This window comes from Juglans regia, chromosome 1, assembly GCF_001411555.2.
Source record: "Juglans regia cultivar Chandler chromosome 1, Walnut 2.0, whole genome shotgun sequence".
Taxonomy (NCBI): Eukaryota; Viridiplantae; Streptophyta; class Magnoliopsida; order Fagales; family Juglandaceae; genus Juglans; species Juglans regia.
Genome location: NC_049901.1, coordinates 6,748,024 through 6,773,342, shown reverse-complemented (window position 1 = coordinate 6,773,342; position 25,319 = coordinate 6,748,024). Strand labels below are relative to the sequence as shown.

General features: G+C 40.1%; 2 protein-coding genes across 5 annotated transcripts; one reads left to right on the top strand and one right to left on the bottom strand.

Annotated features, from left to right (window-relative positions):
- Window positions 1-4,788: 4,788 nt before the first annotated feature.
- On the bottom strand, window positions 4,789-7,894 carry LOC108987985. Its single transcript, XM_018961066.1, has 2 exons — window positions 5,395-7,894; window positions 4,789-5,309 (listed from the first exon to the last, which is right to left on the bottom strand). Exons 1-2 carry the CDS (start codon window positions 7,892-7,894, stop codon window positions 4,789-4,791), a joined length of 3,021 nt encoding a protein of 1,006 aa, XP_018816611.1.
- A 5,780-nt stretch (window positions 7,895-13,674) lies between these two features.
- LOC108988208 (E3 ubiquitin-protein ligase CIP8-like) lies at window positions 13,675-24,059 on the top strand. Of its 4 annotated transcripts, none has more exons than XM_018961387.2 (2): window positions 13,675-14,917; window positions 23,532-24,059. In XM_018961387.2, exon 1 carries the CDS (start codon window positions 13,808-13,810, stop codon window positions 14,852-14,854), a length of 1,047 nt encoding a protein of 348 aa, XP_018816932.1. In that variant the 5' UTR covers window positions 13,675-13,807; the 3' UTR covers window positions 14,855-14,917; window positions 23,532-24,059. The 4 variants fall into 4 exon arrangements, with proteins under 4 accessions (XP_018816932.1, XP_018816930.1, XP_018816931.1 ...); XM_018961385.2 differs by having other exon boundaries at window positions 23,498-24,059; XM_018961386.2 differs by lacking the exon at window positions 23,532-24,059 and adding an exon at window positions 20,507-20,611.
- The last annotated feature ends 1,260 nt before the right edge of the window (window positions 24,060-25,319 follow it).

The window sequence follows — 25,319 nt, the reverse complement described above, 5'->3', positions numbered from 1 at the left end:
GAATGGCTAGCACATCTCGGGCCACACGGGAAAGGACTGGATACTTGGTGGAATTAACTTTCCACCAAGTTAATAACTGAAATACATCACTAGGTGCCTCGACAGCTTCCATAAAATATCGTTGAATCTCAAATGTACAATGCATAATGTTCCTTGTTGACATGAGTTGATGATACTGTCGTATAATCCGATTGCCTCTAACCCCTATAGATGGGTCAGTATCACCTGAGGAAACTGTCGATCATGTCGGCCTCGAATGTGAGGAGCTACCAACTGCGGATGAAGGCTGAGCACTAGTACTGTATTGATTATATAAGTCATCAACATCACTTTTTAGCAATCTAATAAACTCTGCAGCCTTCACTGCCCCGAGGACGGAATTTACCCAAAATTCTAGAACGGCCAACTTAACTCGGGGGTCAAGGATCACAGTCACAAATAGCAATTTATTTATCTTCTCAATATTTCCCAAATATTTATCATATTTGATCTTCATCCTCGTAGCCATAGCAGATAACAATCCAGCAGAGTCAGTACAACTATTTTTCAACTGGAAGTGAAGCTCCGAGAGCTCGCTGAAAAATGAGTTCGCAGTCGTATATTTGGATCCAGATAGCCGCATGGTTATCTCATAAAAAGTTCTTAAAAATTCGACAAAATAACTCACACTGGTCCAATCATGTGCGTCTGGCGCACCGAGCCCCTGTCCTGTTGACTCCAACAAAGCATACCTCAGGCCCCCATCCTCGACCTCCATCCGCTCGAATGTTTTTTGGTACTTCTGTGCCACATCCAATATCATGTATGTAGAATTCCATCGAGTCGGAACGTCCAAGCACAGCATACTAGAACATTCAATCTTCAGATCTTCTGCTATTCCCTTAAACTTGGCAAGCCTTTGAGGGGAACCCCTCACATATCGTACAATGTTGCGGACTCGGGTTATGGAATCATGAACCTCTTTTAATCCCTCAACAACTATGAGGTTAATGATATGAGCACAACATCGAACGTGAATAAATTCGTGGGCCCGAATGATATCATCTCTCACCGTCATGTTCCGCTTAAACCAATCAATTGCTGTTTCATTCGCATTGGCATTGTCAACTGTAATACACAGCACTTTTCGAATTCCCCAGTCCTTTAAACAATCATCTATCTTCGCCCCAATGGATGCACCTTTATGATCCATAATTTCTTTAAAACCAATAATTTTTTTATGCAAAATTCACTTACTGTCAATGTAGTGTGCTGTGATACACATGTAACAGACGTTCTGTATGGAAGTCCATGTGTCAGCCGTAAAAGACACTTTCTGGCCAGTGGTACTAAACATCTTCCTCATCTCCTCCTTGTCCTTCGCATGCCTCTTCATACAATCTCGCATCACTGTATACCGTGATGGAATAGGAAATCTTGGCTCAACAAAATTTAGAAACTTTCGAAAGCCTCTTTTCTCGACTGTGGTAAATGGCATCTCATAAGTAATTATCATCTCTGCAAGCATGTCCCTCAACATCTTCTCACTGTATTGAGGGATGACCAATTTCTTAGTCTGTGTACCATCAGTGGCTGTAGAAGTTTGGTAACTGAGGTTGGTCTGATCAGTGGCTTGCAATCCCTTCGCTATCTTATATTGTTGGCAACCATTTAGATGTGCTATTAACACACTGGTACCTTGCTTCTTCGAATAGCATCCACAAAGTGATCCACAGTAATGGCATCTTGCTAGTGGGTTCGCAATATCACCAGAAATTTTGGTGAAATGCTCTCATGTCCACGACCTCTTTTTAGAAGGTCGTGGTGGTTGATCTTGCTCAATGGGGGGCATTTCCTCCTCTTTGTTAAACATATCCCCATCCTCTATATCAACTGGGAGTGGGAGTCGACTACTCGCACAAGATGTAGCTGCTCTAGATGTAGCTGCCCTAGATGTGGCTCTAGGGGTGGAAGTACCCACCGGTGTAGGAGTTGTAGCATTGGCATTCGCCACATCCCCTTGTGGACGATCATCCCCACTATGTCTAGGATCCATATCACAATCAATGAAGCTGAAAAAATTAAATTAGAAGCAAAAAATTAGTTTAAAACTAAACTAGGCTATTATATTATACAATAGGACATGTATTATTGTATCATAATATATTATTATATCGATGTATTATTACATCGAGGTTCGGTTGACGTGCGCTCAACTCAGCGGAACCCATCCAGAGAGGTTCGCTCGACGTGCGCTCGAAGTGGCGCTCGAGCATAACCCATCCAGAGAGGTTCGCTCGACATGCGCTCAAGCCGAAACCATCCAGAGAGGTTCGCTCGACGTGCGCTCGAGCAGAAGCCATACAGAGAGGTTCGCTCGACGTGCGCTCGACGTGGTGCTCGAGCAGAACCCATCCAGAAAGGTTCGCTCGACGTGCGCTCGAAGTGGCGCTCGAGCAGAACTCATACAGAGAGGTTCGCTCGATGTGCGCTCGATGTGGCGCTCGAGCAGAATCCATCCAGAGAGGTTCGCTCGACGTGCGCTCGACGTGGCGCTCGAGCAGAACCCATCCAGAGAGGTTCGTGCACTCGACGTGACGCTCGAGCAGAATCCATCCAGAGAGGTTCGCTTGACATGCGCTCGACGTGGCGCTCGAGTAGAACCCATCCAGAGAGGTTCGCTCGACGTGCGCTCGACGTGGCGCTCGAATATAACCCATCCAGAGAGGTTCGCTCGACATGCGCTTGACGTGGCGCTCGAGCATAACTCATACAGAGAGGTTCGCTCGATGAGCGCTCGACGTAGCGCTCGAGCAGAACTCTTCTAGAGAGGTTCGCTCGACTTCCGCTCGACATATCGCTCAAGCCAATGTTCAATACAACGTGCGCTCGACTTGCGCTCGACACCTCGCTCGAGCGCAAGTTTTCAATACAATGTAAAAATCAGGGTTTTGAGCACCGTGTTGGGACTATATTGAATATTCAATACAACCAATTCACAAGAATCACAACTGCTAGCTCCAATTCATAAGAGACGTGCTTGAATTAAATTTAGGGCTCATAACCTTACTCTCTCACCATAGGTGGAAGCTAAACAGAGGAGCAACGAGGAACGGCGGCACGGAGGAGCAACGACGAACGGCGGCACGCTGGCAAGAAAGACACGAGACGTGAGGCGCAAGACGGCTTCACAGTTCACTGGTTCAGTCAGACGCGAGAGAGAAGGGAGAAGGAAGAAGGAAGCAGAAGAAGGAAGAAGGAAGAAGAATTGAATAAGGAAGAAGAAGGGGGGACGGGGGACCTGGGGCTGCGTTTTGGAGGGTTAGAAAATCTGAAACGACGTCGTTCCATATTAAGTGGAACAGTGTCGTTAAAATTTTTTTTTAAACCCAGCTGTAAAACGACGTCGTTTTACAGCTGGGTTTAAAAAAAAAATCGGAGTCGGAGTCGGAGCTACCAGGAGCTCCGACTCCGAATAGTTATTCGGAGTTACTTCGAATTCCGACTTCGAATTTCGACAACTTCGACTCCGTCGGAGTCGGCGTCGGAGCGGAAGTCGGACGGAGTCAGAATTCTCGAAATTTTGCACACCCCTACTTGTGCATTTAAAAATTTTTCCTATCATTATTCTAGTTTGTTTAGATTGAGAAACACTCTTAACCGATCTTATCTTATCTCATCATTATAATTTTTACATAAAATATAATAAATAATTTAACTTTTTTAAATATAAAAATATTAAAAAATAATATTCTAACAATATTTTTATTTAACTTTTAATTTTTAATTTTCATCTCAACTCATCTCATCTTATCTCACTATCCAAACCTAACATTGGCAAGTGGGATATGACACAAAATTCTCATTTCATCTCAACATTATAACTTTTTCAAATTTTCATAAAAAAAATAATAAATAATTCAGTTTTTTTAAATCCCAATTCAACTTTTTTAAATCTCAAAACAATAATAATATTAAAAAATAATATTTTAAACTTTCATCTAAAATAAAAAATTCTCATCTCACTGTTCAATCAAATTTGATTGATTTTTTTTTATCCAGTCCGAAATTCAAATAACCTGATTTCCATTTAGATTCAGAGATGCGTTGAGATGATGTTAGATGAGTTGAATAAAATATTGTTAGAATATTATTTTTAATATTATTATTGTTTTGAGATTTGAAAATATTGAATTGTTTATTATATTTTATATGAAAATTTGAAAAAGTTATAATAATGAGTTGAGATAAGTTAGGGTGAGTTTCGAATCAAAACGGGGTCAAAATCTGATACTCGATTTCAAGCTTACTTTGCAATGATAAAAATTTAAGCACAAATGAGCTAGTTGGTTTAAGGGAGTCACAAGAGTCAAATTTATGGTAATGCCCAAAAACCCTATAGTCTTTTATCACTATGAGATCTTATATAGTCTCGGAGTGAGTTGAAGACGAGATGTATCATTCAATTAGATAGGAAAAGGCGATAAGGGGGAACAAGGGTCAAAACAGGCATGGTGTTTGTAGGGGTCAAATGAGCAGCCTATAATTTAGTTTCGAGATAAGGCCGAAAATTAAGCTAAGAGATAAAGCCATGAAGAGATATGACAAGTTGACTCAGACTCATAAGAGGAAAGATACACAGACTCCTAAAATGAAAAAGACTCAGAATTCTAAAAAGAAAAGGCTTCATAAGACAAGTTAGACTCAATCACTCCAAGAAAATAGACCTATATATATATGAGAAGATCACCCACAAAACGAACAGACTCCATTTGCTGGAATATAGAGTCGATTTTTATATAAAATCAATCAATTCTTCACTGTGTAGGGGATGCTTAAGTCACCAGCTTGATGTTTCCTCCATAACCCTTGTACAATAGGGTCACCAGAGTATAAAGTCTTAATTTCTTCTACCCAATCCCAACTAGGTAGAGATATTACAGCTAATGTTGCTGTAATTTCCTCCCTTTGCCTAGATAAGGCATCTGCTACCACATTCTCTCTACCCTTCTTGAATTCCACCACAAAATCATATCCCAACACCTTAGAAATCCACTTTTGTTGCATAGTGGTTCCCACTCTCTGCTCTAGCAGAAATTTGAGGCTTTGGTGATCGGTTTTAACAACAAAAGCCTGGCCTAGCAAATAATGGCGCCACTTTTGCACTACTGAAACTAATGCAAAAAATTCCTTTTCATAAGTCGACATACTCACAGCCCTACCTTTCAAAGCCTTGTTGAAAAAAGCTATTGGTTTTCCCGATTGCATCAAAACAGCTCCAATGGCCTCCCTCGATGCATCACACTCAATTGCAAAGGGTGAATGGAAATCTGGTAATGCCAACACAGGGGGGTTGGGTCACGGCAGTCTTCAAGCTGTCAAAGGCAGTTTGTGCTTCACTAGACCATTTAAAACCTTCCTTCTTTAACAACTCTGTTAGTTTGGCAGCAACAACCCCGTATCCTTTGATAAACCTCCGATAATATCCCGTGAGGCCCAAAAAGCCTTTCAAGTCTTTAACTGACCGTGGGGTAGGCCAATCTAACATTGCTTTCAGCTTCTCAGGGTTAGCCCGTACCCCCTGGCCATAAATGAGATGGCCCAAGTACGAGACTTCAGCTAACCCAAAGCTGCATTTGCTCATTTTAGCAAACAATTGGTGCTGCCTCAATGCATCAAAAGTAATCTTTAAGTGGTTCAAATGAGCTACTGCATCTTGACTATAGACTAAAATATCATCAAAAAATACTAAAATGAATTTTCTGAGATATAGTTTAAAAACCTGATTCATCAAGCTTTGGAAGGTTGAGGGAGCATTAGTCAAGCCAAATGGCATAACTAGAAACTCGTAATGCCCTTCATGTGTCCGGAAAGCGGTCTTAGGGATGTCCTCAGGCTTCACCCTTATTTGATGGTAGCCCGACCTCAAGTCCAACTTTGAAAATACCTTAGCACCATGTAGTTCATCCAGCAACTCCTCCACCACTGGAATATGATATTTATCCTTAATAGTGGCACTGTTTAGTACCCTATAATCGACACATAAACGCCACGATCCATCCGCCTTCCTTACCAACAAAACAGGTGAGGAATAAGGGCTTTGACTAGGCCTAATAACCCCAGAATCCAGCAACTCCATAACAATCTTTTCGATCTCGTCTTTTTGGAAATAAGGATATCGGTAGGGTCGGACAGAAATGGGGTTAGTTCCTGGCTGTAAATTGATAACATGGTCATGGGAACGGGTTGGGGGTAGGCCTTTTGGGGTGGAAAAAATGTCAAGATAGTCGTTGAGTAATTTTTGTATATGTTCTGGAATCTGGTTGGCTTGGGGTTTGGTTGTTTGTTCAATGAATTGCAAGATAATTCCCTTGCTTTCCATTTGACTACATTTATGAATGTGTCCTTCTTCAATCCAAGTGCTACCCGTGAGTCCCTTCAACTGGACAACAGTTTGCTGAACTGTAAACTGCATGGTTAATTCTTTGAAATTCCACAATATGGGCCCTAAACCTTGTAACCAATGCACACCAAGAACCATGTCACATCCAGTCAACACAAGAACATACATATCTACCAAAAAACAGGACCCTTGAACAGAAACATTCACTCCCTTCACTTTTCCTTCACTGTTAACCATCTCACCATTCGCTACCTTAACCCTGATTTTATCCTCATCCACTAAAGGAATGTGCACCCTAGAAAGTACTGCTGGATCCAGGAAGTTATGTGTACTTCCTGAATCAATAAGGATGACTACCCATTGATTTCCAATCTTGCCTTTCACTCTCATAGTCTTGGGGTTCATAGAGCCAATGATGGCGTGCAGTGAAATTTCAGGTGTTTGTTGTAAGGCCATCTCCCCTTTATACAACTCTTTGTTTTCGGGCTGGTCAAGAAATTGCCCGGTATCATTTAAAGGTTCTATGCTGTCTTCTACCACCTCCTCAATCAAATACAACTTCGGACTATTACAACGATGGCCAGGATGCCATTTCGAATCGCAATGATAACACAACCCCTTTTCTCTCCTAATTTTCATTTGGTTTGGACTGATTTTATGGACAGGTACTACAGCTTTGTTGAAGGAATGGTTTGGTTCTGTGGTGGGTTGGGATTGGGATTGGGGTGGTTGGTATTTGATGTGTGCAGGTTCAGTATAATGAAAGGAGGGAGGGCGTGTGTTTGGCTTTTTGTGTAGGCTTACTCTTTCCTCTTGGATTCGGGCAAGACGATAGGCTGTGAGTAAATTTGTAGGATTAAACATTTTTACCGTCAAACGAATGTCATCCTTGAGTCCACTGACAAAACAACTTAGTTTATCCATTTTAGACAAGCGCCTAAGGCGATTAGCAATTAGCTCAAATTCAGACTTATATTCCTCCACCGTACCCTCCTGCCTTAGTCTAATGAGCTGTTCCAACGGATCCTCCAAACTACAGGGGCCAAAACGTATAAGTAGAGCATTGACAAACTCTTCCCACTCACCCAACAACCCAGACTCATCAAGGCCTTGAAACCAAATCAAAGCCTTACCAACCATGTGAAAGGAGACTAATCTCAAACGGTGTTCAGGCAATGTGTTGTGGAAGGTAAAAAATTGTTTTACCTTATACAACCAAGCATGGGGGTCCTCACCATCAAATACTGGAAACTCCAGCCGCACGGATCTTGGTAAGAGTTCACCAGAGTGATTCATCATCTGCGGTCCACCCTTGTTTTCACTGTTGTTTGACTGGTTTGTATTTTCCTTTTTCAGATCTGCCGCCAAAGAGGAGAATTGTTGCATCATGATGTCCAGTTGCTTGCGTACAGCAAGGAGCTCCACACCAAAAGTGCTCATCTGGGATTCGGTAGACCTTTTGAAGGAAGTGAAGCCTTCCTGGAGATCCTTCAAACGGGTGCCTTCGGCCATTGATCACACCAAAAGCAGGACCTAGGCTCTGTGATACCACTTGTAATTGAATGTTCTAGAATAATGGATTTAGAGAGAATAATGAAATGGTGATAACTGTATTTCTGCCATGAAAACAGAGAACAAAGCTTTCTTCGAGAGAAAGCACCTCCACAAACTATAACAGAATAATATTCCAAAGTACCACAGGCGTGAACAGTGTGCCTGCTAATATACTAGAAGGATTCAATTACTAAAAGGTCCTCACTATAATATGGACTCCAGGCCCTTACAATATTGCATCTACTAAACAAGTAATTAACATAGTTGACCCATTATGTTTAGCCCGAGACCCACGACGTGTCCAGGTCCCTTATCCCTTTATTCCTTTCTCGGCCCATTACGAACTCCCTGGTCCTCAGCCCACGACCGCACTTAACCCTAACTCTCCTGCCGACAGTAAGTAGTTCACTTGTGTTCTGCTTCTCTATGCCGCCGTATGACAGAAGATCACCCACAAAACGAACAAACTCCCCACAAACTCTCTCCACGAGCTCTCTATACAGAAGTTTCATACGCCCAAACTCCACAACACACAACGACTCCAAATGATCTTTCCTAAATTCCTCTATTGTATTGTGAGATATGTGAGATCATAAGAGATTGTAAAATCACCCATTATAGTAAATTTTGTCCCCAAACAACCCTTGGATGTAGACATTATGTCGAAGCACATAAATCTATGTGTCTCTCTTTATTTACTTTTATTCGCTTATTTATTATTTATAATATGGGTGAACGCGAAAAACATTGTATCAAAGCCCGAATCATCGTTGTGAGCCGGGGATGATTATTTCCTCCCTTCCGGTTTGTTGTGCAATTTTTGACATTAACAATAGCATCGTTTGTGGGATTTGAATTTTTTTATTATTTCAAGTAACGGTAGGAGGATGACTCTCCTGCTCACAAGATCTTCTCTCGAAAATATTAGATAAGTTCCTCAAACTTGCACTTATTATTTTATTTTGTCAATATTATAACTCTATTAGTGTATACACACACACACACACACACACACACACACACACACACATACATACATATGGAGAGACCCAAGAAAAGGAGGGCGTGCGCTGTGAACATGCACCAAGCACTGGGTACGTCCGCGACGTATGCCATGCACAAGCACGTAATGTACATGGTCCCATGCACCAGCTCGCGAAAGACACGACACGGTCTCTTGTCGTGCATTGTGGGCTTGTTGCCCACCACCTCTGTGAGTGGCACGACATAGTCCCGGCCACTAGGCCGAGCATCAGAATAGAGCCAACGAGGGTCTTTCCACAGGTATCTAGCTGCCAAGAACCCAGGATCATGTGGAAAACCACTCATCAGCCGCCCAGGGACTTTCAAGACCGCCAGTGGCCACGACTGAGCCCGCCGGTGTCTTCTGTCTTCAGGGAGGTGATTCTGCCTAATGGCAAGGCTGGATCCGACGAGCTGAGGCATGGATCAGTACACGTTACGGGCATCGCCACCCGCTGGCAACTCATTAGCCAACGAGCCAGGCAGCAACTGCCACATGACTCGATAGCAGCCTCTGTCCCTAGCACAGTGGCTCTTTTCTCCGTAGCTCTGCCCACTGCGTCACCCCACAAGCTGTCGTTGACCACACCATGCACGCTGCTGAAAGCTAGAAGTGTCTATGTGCCAGCAGAACTGTCGCTAGCCACCACTTGAGACGTCGGCTTCTTTTGTCGTCAGTATGGTGGTTCCTGGCCACAACGACTTTCCTCGCTGCAGTAGTGCACCATGCACACTGTGCATCTTGCGAGCACCCCGAGAGAACTAGCTTAAGCTGGCTTATTCTGTTGCCGGCATGGCGGTCCCTGACCACGGTATTTGCCACTGAAGTTTCTTGCTCCCAGTACTCGCCCATAGGATGTTCCTTACCATTCCCTCGTGGCCAAGCACAGTTCTGTACGAGACTTGTGATGATCGTGAGCTTATGAGGTCAACAGTGGTCATCACCTAGCTCGCCGACTTCTTCTGCTACCAGCGTGATGGCTCTCGACCACAATGACGTCCCTCGCCAACAACACAGACGCTTTACCTGTCGAGAAGCTCTTCGCGAACATTGCTGAAACTTTGCACATCCTGGATGCTTCATCGCCACCTTCACCAACTTTGTACATCCTGAATGCTCCATCGCCCACGGAGACAATCTCAAGCAACCCATGGGGATGGTCAACTGAGAGGAGGTGAGCAAAAACACACTGACAGACCACGCAACTGAATGTGGCAAGCAAAGATGGCGAGCAACAACACACGTGTATAGGGACAGACCACTAGCTCCATGGCGAGCAAAGGTGGTGAGCAAACAATCTTGGCAAGAAAGAGTTCAGATGCGAGATTTATTATCTGATGGAGCATGGCGAGCAACAAACGGGTGGACAATAATTCCATGACAGGCAACTAATTATGGCAAGCAACCGACAGTAGAGAAAATATCTCCCAGCCTCGCTCGAGTCAACATCTCGCCGCCCCATGGCGACCAAGGTTTCATGGCATAGGAGCTCCCTGCCTACAAACTACAAAGGAACCCCCTCGCCACTCACACCAGTGCTCGACATAGACGCACCTCGCCACTATTCGCCATGAAGCTTCCTAACATCCTCGCCCAAGCTTGCCACGAAAGATGGCAGGAGGACATCTTGCAAGCCTCACCTGAGCAGCTCACACGACCCTTGGTAGTGGACAACCACTCAAAGGCCGGCAACTGACTGTAGAGGGAAAGATGGCGGTACACTTTGATCGCCAGTTATAATCAATTGGGAGTGACGATTCACACAAGGAAATTATACTTAGGGACGAACATCTTCCATTACACAAAAAATACTTAACAGCAAACAACCTCAGTCAAGGAACAATTGAAAGCAGCAACTAATTTATTCTGGTTTATCTCTTCCAAACTCGATATTTTAAATTTATTTTTACTAACAAATTTGATTTTTGGAGATTTTCCCAACCAAAACTCCTCGAGGTTCCATGAGAATCCGAGTGGCTAGACACTCGGGAAATATATTTTGCTGGAAATCGCTCGTCGAACACGAAACACTTGCTGCAAAGCCCTTTTCGAGCACTACATAAGCATATTAATTTGTTTGCATCAGAATAGATCGCTTGGTATCGTGGGCATCCCAGCCCTTCATCAATGCTAAAGCATGACTACGTATGGGCATCGCCTGTGTGTCACCAGCCTTCACCACACTCTAGCGAAATGACTCATGTTTACAAATCTCAAATTTGGAATTTGTATTATGCTAACCTATTTAGTTTTTGGTGAAAACCTCTCAGGGTAGTCGAACTCAACCTCCCGCCACAACAATGCACAATCAAGCATCCTCCCAAAGATCAATGATAAGTACAAAAACTTGTGGTGCCAAGGAAAAATGGTGTAGAGATCAATAGATCACGCAACCTTTAAACACTAATGATGAATACAAAAACTCGTGGTGCCAAGGAAAAATGGCACTGAGGTTAACAGACCACGCGATCCTTAAACACCAATGACGAGTACAAAAACTCACGGTGCCAAAGAAAAAAGGCGCGGAAGTCAATAGACCTCACGACTCTTAAACACCAATGATGAATACAAAGACTCGCAGTGCCAAAGAAAAAGGGCGATGAGGTCAACAGACCACACGACCCTTAAACACCAATGACGAGTATAAACACTCGTGATGCCAAGGAAAATGGCGCGGAGGTCAACAGACCACACGACCTTTAAACACCAATGACGAGTACAAAAACTCGCGGTGCTAAGGAAAAAGGGCGTGAATGTCAATAGACCACGCGACTCTTAAACACCAATGACGAGTATAAAGACTCACGGTGCCAATAAAAAAAGGCGCGAATGTCAACATACCATGTGATCCTTAAACACCAATGACAAATCCAAAAACTTGCGGTGCCCACGAAAAAGGGAAAGGTCAGAGATCGCCCGACCCCACTCGTCTCTAATCGAGAGTCAACAAGTAGGGCAAGTTATCAGACTGTCCGACCTCCCTTGTGACGAACCAATAGGTGGGAAAGGTCAAGGACCGCTGGACCTCCCGGTTGAGTACATCTCCTGCCAAAATCGAGCTCCGCGCTCGCCCCTAACGCGGTCGAGTACATCTCTTTCCAAAATTGAGGTCCGCACTCTCCCCTAATGAGGTCGAGTATACCTCCTGCCAAAGCAGAGGTCCGTACTCGCACCTTATGCGGTTGAGTACATCTCCCTCCTATCTCTCCAAGCTGAGCTCCTCACCATTTAGTATAAAACAAACAGAAAATCCAGAACCAAACAAGAAATCAGTTACCAATTTTCAAAATTTATTATGCAAATTATTGACTTGAAAATTCTCAAGGCCTTCTTGACCAACAAATCGCCCTTAAGAATCGCATGCATCTATAGGGGTCAAGTGAGCTGCCTATAATTTAGTTTCGAGATAAGGCCATAAATCAAGCTAAAAAATAAAGTCATAAAGAGATAGGACAAGTTGACTCAGACTACTAAGATGAAAGACACATAGACATTCCTTCTAGTATGTTGTGCAATTTTAGGCATTAACAGTGTTTCTATTTTTAAATATAGAATATCCATCATGAATAGAATATAGTCAAAAAGTTAACATTTATATAGAACTCAATTTTATGGTATGTAAATCAACTTTCAGGTCATGGAAAGGATAAAAGAGAAGACGATATATGTATGATCTATAAAAAGAAGGTTTGGACTTTGGAGCGAGGAAATTAAAAGACAAAAACAAAATTGACACCAAAAGCAAAGAAAGCACTAATTTGTAGCGAACCCTTTTTTCTTCATTAATTAAAAAGAAAATTATTTTCACCATAGAAATTACTTTATTCCAATCAAATATCCAAATATAGTATTGAAATCTGATTTATTTAGATACATACGACCAAGTAAATGGCTAACCATTCTTAGTGTTCAAATTAACAGAAAATAAGAAAGCATTGATCATGTTCATCAAAATTTTTTCTATTATTATTATTATTATTATTATTATTATTTTCTTTTGCTAGACATAGATAGACAAGCTCCTCCATCACATGGAAGATCTTCTTTTAAGTGCTACTAATTAATTTCTATCCACGTCGTCATGGGTAACCAATAGAAAAAAAATAAATTTTATTTACAATCTTTATTTAAAGATTACATATGCAAGCCCTTCATTAAATAGAAAAAAAGTATAATTTTGATAAGAATATTATTATAATTTTAAAATAATTTAAAGATAAAATTAACTAAACTTATAATATAATTTTTAAATAAAGACTATACTTAACATTACTCTAAAAAAAATGTATATGGTTTTACACGAAGGAGAAAAAAAATATTGTTTTGTTTTATTTTCTCAAGGACTTTTTCATCGTTGAGAATACATATCCCCACGTTCTTGGGGTGGCTAGTTTGTAAAGGAATTACACGAGTATCTCACATGAAAATTGAAATGGCTTGCATATAATGTAAACATCAATGAAAATGTCATCTTGTGTAAATGAATCTCGTCCATTCATTTTTTAATGGGATATAATCATAATTTCTTAACTATATGTAACTCAACTTATTTATTATAATTGCAAATAAAGAAATCATATAGACCATGTGTTAAGTTATTCATATTACTTTTGTTTGGATAATTGGATTTTTATGAAAAATTAAGTGAAAAATCATGACGTGGGGAGAATCCAGAGACGATAGTACTCATCAGAAGAAGAGTTTGATCGCAGAGAATCCAAACCGCCAAGTATAAGAAGAATTAGTCCACCAGCATCCTAATACGGTCCCAAAGAATTAGTCCAATAAAACCCTAATTAATCTTCCAAATTCCAGATTCCGAAAGTTCTGTTCGATTCAATTCAACCATGTCGCAGTTCGACGAATTCACTCTCCATGAACCAGACCCGAGCCCAATCGACCCTCATGCACATTCCCATACCCAATCCCTCGATCCCCTCGCACGACGCCGTACATTTGTATCCTCCATCACCGACCGCAACCCTTTCGATTCCCAAAGCTACGACTCTGACTGGTTCTCCGATTTGGGCTCCACCTCGGACCGGGACGTGGGCCGCTTCCTCAACGACCTCTTCGAGCGCCGATCTGATGATGGTTATGATTTACACGCTTTCGATGTTCCTGGCTCGGGCTCCGATCCCTTTTCCGAGTTCGAGTTCGCAAATGGTGGCGAATTCGGATCGGATCAAGAGGAACTGCCGGGTATAGGGTTTGGATTTGAAATTGAATTCGATGCGCAGTACTCAGTTGGCGATGGTCTCCGCGTTGCTGGACTTGATTCTGAGTCGGACCCGAGTGTGGAATTAAATTCCGAGGATTCGAATTTTCGTTTGGACAGCTTTTGTTTGGAGGAGCAGAGGACTTGGTTTGAGGGTTTCGAATGGGAGGAAGTTGAGGAAGGCGTTTTTAATCAGAGAGAAAACCTAGGCATTATGGTCGAGGAGGTCGAGGAGTTATCGGTTGGTTCATCGGAAGAAGTAGGGGTGCGAAATCTTGAGTGGGAAATTCTATTAGGTGCGAATATGAGGTTAGAACGTGCATTTGATGCGGATTCAGATTCGGATTCGTATCTAGCGGCATTTCAGGATGAATATGATGCGGAACCGGCTGAATATGATACCATTTTTGGGCGATTTGGGGATAACGGAAGGGGCAGCCCTCCGGCAGCGAAAGGGGTTGTGGAGAATCTTCCTTTTGTGGAGTTAACGGTGGAGGAATTGCAGACTAACGCTTTGGTCTGTGCAGTTTGTAAGGACGCGATTGTAGTGGAGGAGAAGGTGAGGCGGCTTCCGTGCTCTCATTATTATCACGGGGATTGCATTGTGCCGTGGTTGAGTATAAGGAATACCTGTCCTGTTTGTCGGTATGAATTACCCACCGAGGATACGGAGTAGAGGGTTGGAGGTGGTGGTGGTGGTGGCAGTGGGGAAATGCGCGTCGAGGAGCTGGGCTTGCAGGTTAGCTAATTGCTATATTTGTTATCTCTGTGTAAATGCTGTTTTTTCGGATATAGTCTCATCTCTTTCTGAATTGATGAGAACGACGCTTGTAATGGTTTTGATGTACTTACATGTTATATAGCTTTTTATATTATTGGTTAGTAATCAGGGATTATATTAAAAAAGGCAAACACAAAGTTAATATATATAGCTCTTTATATATATTTCTCTGATCCGTAAATAAGAATTTTATTGATGAGAACTAGGCATAGCTTAGGTACACGGGACATATACAAGAGCAACACCTATACCTGATTGGCTAGGGATACAAGGAAATCATGAATGTTCAGACCATTGAAGTCTAGTACAATTGACCAATGGAGTAAAGTGTATATAGCTCTTTATATATAACTATCAAACATGCTCTTTGGAACTATTTTGGAAATAAATTACTCTTCGTGTGAGCTTAAGTGGTGCTTTTGCATTGTAATATGTATATTCATCAAATTTGATCGTGTTCATTGAAAGAAGTGTTCGATTTGTGATTCAGTGGCTATGTCCTGTATTTGTGCCCGTAGTCCTCGTGAAAGATTCTTAGTCTGCTTATATCTTGTCAATCTTTCCGCAGTTTGTCAAAGTCACAGTGGATATTCTCTTGAAATGATTTAGGTTAGTCTTTGCGAAATTCCGAAGGTCAATTGAAAATACTCCTATAGTTTAATGTGCATTAATGTTTCAATTTTGACAAATTATTGAACCTTACAAACCCAGCTATACATGATTTTATCAATTCTGACATTAATTTGGACAGTAGGATGGATATTTTATACTGAATCAATTTGATGTTGCTTGCTAAATTTGTAGTTTATGAGGAACACTTTAAATGATCAGTTGCTTCTTTGGTCCCATTTTGTTTGCCATTCTTTCCATTTTGGGGTGCCCATAATTGATCTTCATGTTCAACATCAAAATAATAATAACAATAACAATAATAATAATTCATAATCATGTCCCCAAACTTTTTGATAACCTAATATACCATACTTTATTAAAAATACTAGGGGTGCAACCTAAGTAGTTTGGAAGTATACAAACGATAAAATGCCAAGTTAGAGGGGGGAAGGGGAAGGCGAACATAAATTCTACAAAGGAGGAAAAGTGGTACCCAAAGAGGTTAATCGGTGCAACTGCACTGTGTCTGGTGTTTCCTTGGAAGACTAGCCGTTCCTTACTTTAGCTGGAAGAAGCTGTCCACTTGTGCTTTCTTTGCCAGATCCTCGAACTATAAGAATCCTTAGTTAGAATGACTCAGCACCTAGTGTTATGGGTGATTGTCCGCTCATACAAGGATGTGGACATAGAGGTTTCTTACTCTAGGATTGGTCTGTCACAATCTTCAAAGTTGTGGGCCTTGAACTCTTCCAAATACTCCACATTAGGCACAAGGGGGCCATCCTTCATACTTCTTCACACAAGGCTCCTCTTGGTTTACCCCCCATGTGGCCATTAATTCCACCTCCCGTTGGATCCCAAGAAAGTTGAAGGTCGAGGACCCACAAAAGGCCGAGCCACATATTAATGGAGCATCAAACGGTTGATAGAGTCCTCACTTTTCTTGCACCTACAACAATAATCCACCACCATGATATGCCTCCTCCTCATATTACCCATAATTAAAATTTTGTAGAGCTGCCATCCACACAAATTCCACTTTTGAGATAGAGCTTTCCAGCTATTTACTTTTCCAAGGATTGTTCGGCCAAAAGGTTTAGGATTTGATAAAAAAGAATTAACCCTTAACCCCAAACTGTTTTTTACCCTAGAGTGGATCCACCACATTTCATCCTCACATTTTCCCCTTATTTGATGTGAATATAGGAGGTTGGGGAGCGAAGAGACTGATTTCGCTTCCCAATTCCTGCACTTGTCTGATAAAGGTGAGACTCCATGGTTGAATCTCTCCTTTATGTTTTAAAACTAAGACTTACAAGGACTTGATGCTTACTTTGAAGTTTTGAACCACTCCGAACAAAAGAGGGAAAGCTTATGGAAACAATGTCCTTCTGTTTTCAAGTGAAAGAAATGTTTGATGTTCCCCCGGCAACTTGAATATGCAAATATTGACACCCAAAAGGGCATGTAAGAGTAAAATATAAGTTTTGGAGGTTTTATAAAGAAAAATTGCTCATGTTGAAATCATTTCTGTAATTATATATTCCTACTGGGAAAGAGCTTAGGAGATGGTTATGGTCTGTCACCTTTTATAAAGGTGGAGCTTAAGTAAAATGTCAATCTTGAAGATTAAATGGATCATTTATTAATCTTCATAGTTAAAACTTACCGAAAAGAATAATTGTGGAAATAATTTAAAGGTTTTAATAAGGAATTTTATCAGTAAATAAGAATTTTATTAAAATAGGCGAAGTCAACTACATGGGACATATATCAGAGCGACACCTATGCATGAATGTCTAAAGATACAAGGAAATCAAATACGTTCATGCCATTAAAGTCTATTACAATTGACCAATGGAGTAGAGTATGAAAAAATAAAGTTCTAATCTCATCCATTGTCGGTTCATGATTCTCAAAACTTTGACCATTCTTCTCCATCCATATGCACCACCATTGACAGGTCGGTATCATCTTCCACATAGTTGCAATGTGAGTGGTACCTCGGATGCCTTGCTAGCTGGCCAAAAAATACACGACCCTTCGTGGCATCACCCAATGGAGCTCCGCTCTAGCATGGCTACGTCACATTGCAATAATAAGGCTTGATTTGGATAGCAAGAGCCTCTCATCCTATCTCATCTCAATATACAAACACCACCAACACAAACACTTTTTAATTTCAAACCTTCAACTTTTTCATCTTATATTATTTAATTATTACAACTTGTCCAAACTTTCAAACTAAACACAAAAAATAATTCAACTTATTCAAATCTCAAAACAAAAATAATATTAAAAAAATTTATTTTAATAATATTTGAACTTCATTATATTTTTATTCAACTTTTTCGCTCCTTTTCCAAAACTCTATAAAACAACGTAACTCAAACTATTTCACTATTACTCACAAACCATTTCAATGCTATTCATAGATAATCTCATCTCACTATTAAAACGAGGCCTAAATGATACACGAACTCCCCCACTGTTCTTGCACATATAACAATAACACTAATCCAAGACAATGAGTTGGCGTTTCTGTAGATTTTCTAAGGTGAGAATCTTCCCTAATGAAGCTTTCCATACAAAAAAAGAAGCTTTTAGGGGGGCTTTGGTCCTCCATATGTTCTTCCATGGGAACGATCTTGTAGAATGTTTCCTTAGGGACTTATAATATGACTGTATAGTAAATCTTCCCTTCTTGGATGGTGACCACAAAATTGTATCAACTCTAAGGAATGTGATATTCCATTGGGGAGAGGCAGTAGAAAGATCCATGAGTTCTGCTACTGAAGCCTCCTATCTTCGTGTGATGTTGTATATTGTTGGATCAGCTTCCTTAAGGACTCAATCTCCACACCATAAATCAGTCCAGAATTTAATTCTGGAACCATCCCCAACTGCAAAATGTGTGTATCGATGGATGTTTGTTTTGCCTCTTCGGATTTGTTTCCAAAGCCCCACCCCATGAGGTCCGCTCACCGCATTCAAGCACCATTCACCCCACAATTCACCATTTTTTAAATCTATGATAACTCTCCACAAAACTCCCCTCTCCTCGTGGTATCTTCATAGCCACTTACCCAATAAAGCCTTGTTGAAAACCAACAAAATTATGAATTCCCAGCCCACCTTCACTTATTCCCCAAAAAAAAAAAAAGAAAAAAAAAAGAAGGAAATCTCGTTGAAACTTCTTTAACCGATAAACCACCTTGCATGGTATTGGAAAAAGAGCTAAGAAGTAGGTAGGTAGATTGGAAAGAGTATTTTTTTATCAACATAACTCTACCACCTTTGGACAAATAAATTCTCTTCCAACTCGCTAGTTTCTACTCCATTTTTTCCAACACCCCGTCCTAGATGGACTGTGATTTGATGGAGGCACCCAAGGGAAGACCGAGATACTTCATTGGCAAGGTGGAGACTTTGCACCCCATAATGTTGGCGAAGCTGAAAACACTTGGAACATTTCCAATTGGAACTAATTCTGACTTGACGAGATTCACTTTCAATCCTGATGCTGCTTCAAAACAAAGTAGAAGAGCCCTCTTGAATGTGATTGTGACTAGCACCGCATAATACAAGAGTATCATCCACAAATAAGAGGTGGGTCATCTCAATTGTGTCGATTCTTGCATCCCTTACTACAAAGCCAGATAGAAATCCACCTTCCACAAGACCTGCAGTCATTTTACTAAAAGTTTCCATTATGAAAACAAACAGTAGTGGGGATAGGGGATTATCTTGCCTCAATCCTCTCGAGCTTCAGAAGAAGTCCCTTGGAGTACTGTTCACCAAAATCATACTGTGGATATACAAAATTTGATCTAAGAGCACCATCTCCCTCCACGTCCACACCTCTCAAGCTTGTGTACCAACAAATTCCAGTTTACTCGATCATATGCCTTCTTCATGTCAAGTTTACATAATAACCCTGGAGCACCGGACTTGATGCGACTCTCCAAGATTCATTGGCAATGAGGACACAATCAAGGATTTTCTGACCTTGTATGAAGACATTATGGGGGTTGGAAATGATCTTCCCAAATACCGTACTCAATCTATTAGCCAAAACCTTCGAAAGAATTTTGTACATTCCACTCACCAAGCTAATAGGGCGAAAACCTTAATTTCCACCACTTCCGGCTTCTTTGGAATAAGAGCAATGAATGTAGCATTAAGACTTTTTTGAAAGCCCCTCGTTCATGAAACTCATGGAAGAAGCTCATGTTGTCATCTTTAACTACTTCCCAGCATGCCTTAAAGAAAGCCACAGTGAACCCATCCAGACCTGGAGCTTTATCACCTGCCATACTTCGCACTACCTTGCAAACCTCCGCCTCCTCAAATGGTCTCTCTAGCCAACTTGCTTCATGGTGATTGATCGACTAAAAAATAAGACCATCCAGGCGTGGTCTCCAAGAGAATTGTTCCGAAAGTAATCGTTCATAGAAGTTGGTAATATGATCCGTGATTCCAAACGGATTTGATGTAATCCTCCCATCTACTAATAATGACTCAATGACATTGTACCTTCTATGCGAGTTAGCCATGCGATGGAAGAACTTGGTGTATTTATCCCCTTCTTTTAGCCATAAAGCTCTCGATTTTTGTTGCCATGAAGTCTCTTCCATTAAGGAAAATTACAACACCCTTTTCTTGTCTTTATAGATGCTAGGCATAGCCTACCAAGTAAGCTGCCCCATTGTTTGCGAATTTCTAAAATAGATTTTAGATCGCTTTTGTTGTTGATTCTATATGAACAGTTCTTTTAAACTACTATCAAATTCATTAAAGTCAGTCGGGCACTGGATTTGAGGCCTGGTTCATGTGTTTTTATGAGTTGTGGTTGTGAGTTTTGTGATTGTACCAGTGCTTAATGGTCCTATATGAGCACAACCTAATATTTAGTGATTGATATGTCACAAACAGGAAACTTATTGCATTGTTTATAAGTAAGCGAGGATTTTATTAAAAAACACAAAGGGCATAGCCCAGGTAAGACTTTTTGCATTTATCTCTGTTGTAATCTTAGTAATGCTTGCCAAAGTTGAAAAGTTTTATCTAAAGTCCTTTGTTTGTTAAGTCATCCAAAGTTCTTGAACTCTGTGGAAATGGTTGTTTGTTTTTTTTAAGTCCTTTGTTTGTAGAAGGAAATATTTGTGGAAGTGGTTGTTATTTATTATCTTTTAAGCAAAAAAAATTGCTTAACTAGGGAGAGGATTGACAAAGGTCTGTTCTGTTTTAATGTAAATATAGTTTGCCAAAAGTCATCTCTCGTTTAAATGATTTTGAGAAGGGTCATTAATCATATCCAGTTGACTGTTCTTTCAATTCGTTTTTTCCCTCCAAAAAATACAAGGGACCTCCCTATATACTGAAATTACATTTTACCTCCCTTGCTTCTCAAGAAAGTGGTGCTAAACCTCCCGCTGCTTCAGGTTAAATCTAAGTTGTTAACTATTCAATCCAAAGTAATAAAATATATACGTGTGATTTGCATGTGACTCAGACTTATCGTAGAAATTTGTCTTCAATTGTCTTAGACCACCACTCTCTCTCTCTTTCTCTCTATACACTCAATATGGAAACGACTCAGGATGAAGAAAGGTCGGTTGGTTTGTGTAAAGGACGAGCTGAATTTTTCTGGCGGAGGAAATGGGGATTCTGTTTGGGCTTTTTGACTTGCGGAGAAGATTTTTTTTTTTTGACAAGTGACTTACGGAGAAGATGAGGGAGAAGAACTTGGTATTGAGCATGCTATTTGTGAATCAAATTGCTTCTGTTCTGATTACCATAGCACTCTCAACTCCTATAAGTTCCCATTTGAAATTTCACTTAGCATGTAGGAATCTTGTGTTTGGCCGGATGAGAAAAGGTCGGTAATGGGTTTCTGGATTGGATACACACAACTTTTTTAGAGACCAGGAAATCTGATTCTTCTAGCTAGGCAGATAATCACTCCAAGTTTCCTGCACTCGAGTATTCCTTCTGCTTTTTCTGGGAGTCGTGCATTTTATTTTGTCGTGGTTAAATCTTAAGCCAAGCTGTGGAGTTAAACGGGAAATAGAACTCTGGTGCTAAGACACAGAGATTTGAGTGGCACTAATTTTAAATTTTGATGGCAAATATCATTCGAAAAGATCACTTGGGCAATTACGGGTTATATTATCTGATGTACTTTGGAGTCCATTTGTCACTTTCTATTCTATTTGGGTCTACAGCTTGAGAATGTTGCTAAACAATATAACTTTCCATGCTTTCGAGTAATTGGCTGATCACTAGCTTTACTGATTTGGGCGTGTTTGCCAAAGGGGTTACTAACCCCGGTTTAGAAGAGTATAAAACGCTCTAATAAGCCGCAGATTTGTTGGGAAGCTCGGTTTAGAATCTTTAGATGATATTAAGCGAATAAGTGGCAGAATTTTCCCAGAGGGACACTTAGGGGTGTAAGTCTATTGGTCCGGACCGGAAAAACCAACTGGATTGAATGGTTCGGTCTGGACCGATAGTTGGTCTCAGGGTGTGATTTTTTTGGACCGGACCGGATTGAACCGAGACAAATCAGATGTGTATATATATATTTTTAGATTTATATATATATATAATATTATTTTATATAGTAATATAAATTAATTATGTAATTTTCATCCAAGTAATCTATTGATCATGTATACAATAAATTAAAATTCATTAACCATATATAAAATGTTAATTTAATGTAACTAATTTAATTAATTTTGTCAAAAACAAGAAAAAAGAGAAAAAAAATGTTCATCGGCTGAATCAGACCAAATGGACTGACTAAACTGATAGCTAAGTTCGGTCCAACAAAAATGATGGATCAAAATTTTCGATCCATGACCTTCCCTAGATCGGATCAGACCAGACCGATTACACCCTTAGGAACACTAATGCTGTTAAGAGTTAAAGAACTGCATTATCTGCCGCTGCGGGGTGCAGGGAGATCTCGCCAGCATCTGGGGCTTCAAGCGGAGGCAGGGGCAGGATGGGGTGGAACCCCCAGCCTTGCCCCACCCGTTTGTAATATATCTATATTATATATATATATATATATATTATAATACATATTATATCAAAAAAAATATTCTGGCACAAAACGACGTCGTTTTGTGCATGAGTATTTTTTTTAATACCCCTGTCGATGTTTTGATTATGGGTTAATACCCATTCGAAGACCCCTAACCCTTGTTTATCTTCTTCCTCGCGATTCCTCTCTCTCTCTCTCTCTCTCTCTCTCTCAAATTCGCCATTTACCTCATCAATCACCACCGTCATCTTGAGGAGTCGTCGTCGTCGTCGTCTCAGATTGCCATCGTCGTCTCAGTCTCAGAGTCGGACGAATGTGTGGCTCACTCTCGAATCTACCCCCAATTTTATAATTTATTATTATTATTTGTGGATAGAGATTGGAGGATGAGATTAAAGGAGGATGAGATTGTGAATTGTAGATGATTTGATTGTGCATGTAGTTTTGTGAATTGCTTGATTGTGCTCAATGTGCTGTGAATCACTGAATTGCTGTCGAGATTGGAGGGGCAGGAGGCGAACGGTTGGAGGTCCACCCCTGCACCCCCATCAACGGACGGGGTACCCCGCCCCCGCATGGACGGGGTTGGAGCCTGGGGAAAAATCCCAACCCTTGCCTATGCGGGAGGTTGGGGGCGGGATAGGGGTGGCCCCGCCCTGTAGGGGGCGGGTAGCACCCCTATCTAGGAGTGTTGTAATTGGTGATAATAATAACCTCTAATTCTTGTGTTACTTTCTACCACAATTGCGTTAGCAGACGTAGAAGGGTTATCTATATATTGCTTGATTTTCTATACTTATTCTACTTGTAGGGCTACAATAGGGTTGCACTTAATTCTACAACTAATGTTACGTATTTTGATACAATCGAAGGTTATGTCAACTGATGAGCTAATATGAAACACGGGCCCCCAAAAACTTCGGCTTTTTGTCCAGTCTAAAATGTCCGTTGGCTGTCTCTATGCTTGTGTGAGATATAGAAAGTGGTGGGGTGGAGACGGGTCATTTCACGGCTGGTAATGCAGTCCACTCACAAGCGTGGTGGATGATGTTCAGCCATTTCTGCCGTTTTTGCTTGTTCTTTACATTGATTGCTTGGAACACCAATGGCTGATGCTGCAATCCAGACATGATTTAATTTCTGACGACTAGCAGAGAGATTTGAATCGTGGGTGTTCTAGCAAGCACACCAATTGGTGTTCAAATTGTCGTATTCGTATATTTGTCACCCCTTTAACCATTGTAGTGTCATTTCAGGCGCCAACATCTTCCCATTTCTTTGGTTATGATCATCAGCATATCGTTTTCGGTCTCTGAGAGACAATTGCTTGGGTTGAGATAGGGATAACAATATGTGACGTAACCCATGAATTTAACATGAACTCGATACGAAATTAACGAGTTTGTGTTTGAGGTTAACGAGTTCGGATCAAAACGGATTGACCTGTTAAGACACGATTCATAAATATGTCAATAACGGATAAACCTAGTTAACACGAAATCAACTCATTTTGACCCGTTTAAAATTTATTTCAAAATTTAATTATTATTATTATTAAATTGTAATATTGATATTTTTCAGTATGCTTATGTTTTTATTGTTGAGATTATAATTTTAGACTTTTGTTCATATTTGTTATTGTATAGATTGAAATATTGGTTTTATTTATAAGAAAATTTGAAAAATATTGATATATATTTTTTAAGATATTGTAGTTATTAATAAATATAGATTTTAACTTTTATGTGAAATTATGTTAATCATGTCAAATGAGTTATGTATTTTAGTTCAATTCATTTACATGAAAAAAATATATTTAAATGAGTTGTGTTGTGTAAACATATTTTTAATTAATTATTAAAAGGGTCAAAATGGGTGACATGAAATGACCGATTATCTAAATAGGTTGGGTTAAGGTTTAGAAGTTTGACACGTTTAGCTTAACGGATTGGATTCGGATTGATCTATATAGTCAAATGTTCATGACATAACACGACATAAATACAGCCCGAAGGCACGATTTGCCACCCCCTAGTTTGAGGTTCGGCCCTATATCTTGTTGTGATTACGTAATTAAGCCTTTATAAATTGGAAAATGTTCAGCTTGGAGTCTCCATTTTGGATCTCGAGCATTTCTATCGATACTATTTTTTTTATTTAGTGATTAAGTTTTTTTTAATGATGTTGTAAATTTTTTTAAAATGTTTAAGAATATAAAAAAAATGTATGAAAAAAAGGAATTTAGTCTTGTTCACTCTTACAAAACTTCTTATTTCATTTTATTTCATTATTATAATTTTATCAATTTTTCACACAAAATAAAATAAACAATTCAATTTTTTTAAATCTTAAAATAAAAATAGTATTAAAAAATATATATTTTAATAATATTTGATGTAATTTTTAATTTTTATCTTAATTTATTTCATCTATTTTTCTTAACCTTATCAGAACATTTTGTCGAGCTATACCAGCAGTAGCTAGGTGTAGCGCATGATTCTTTTAAATTAATTATTCAAATCACTAATACTGTTTGAAAAAAAAAAAAGAGATACCATCTAGGTGATCTTGGGCACCTTTTACTGTTGTGAAGTATTCTTTATATGTATATATTGGGTTGGGTTATATTTTGTTATTCTGAAAAGAAAAAACAAATTGAAAAAGGAAAATGTGTAGGTTTTATGCAATTTGCTC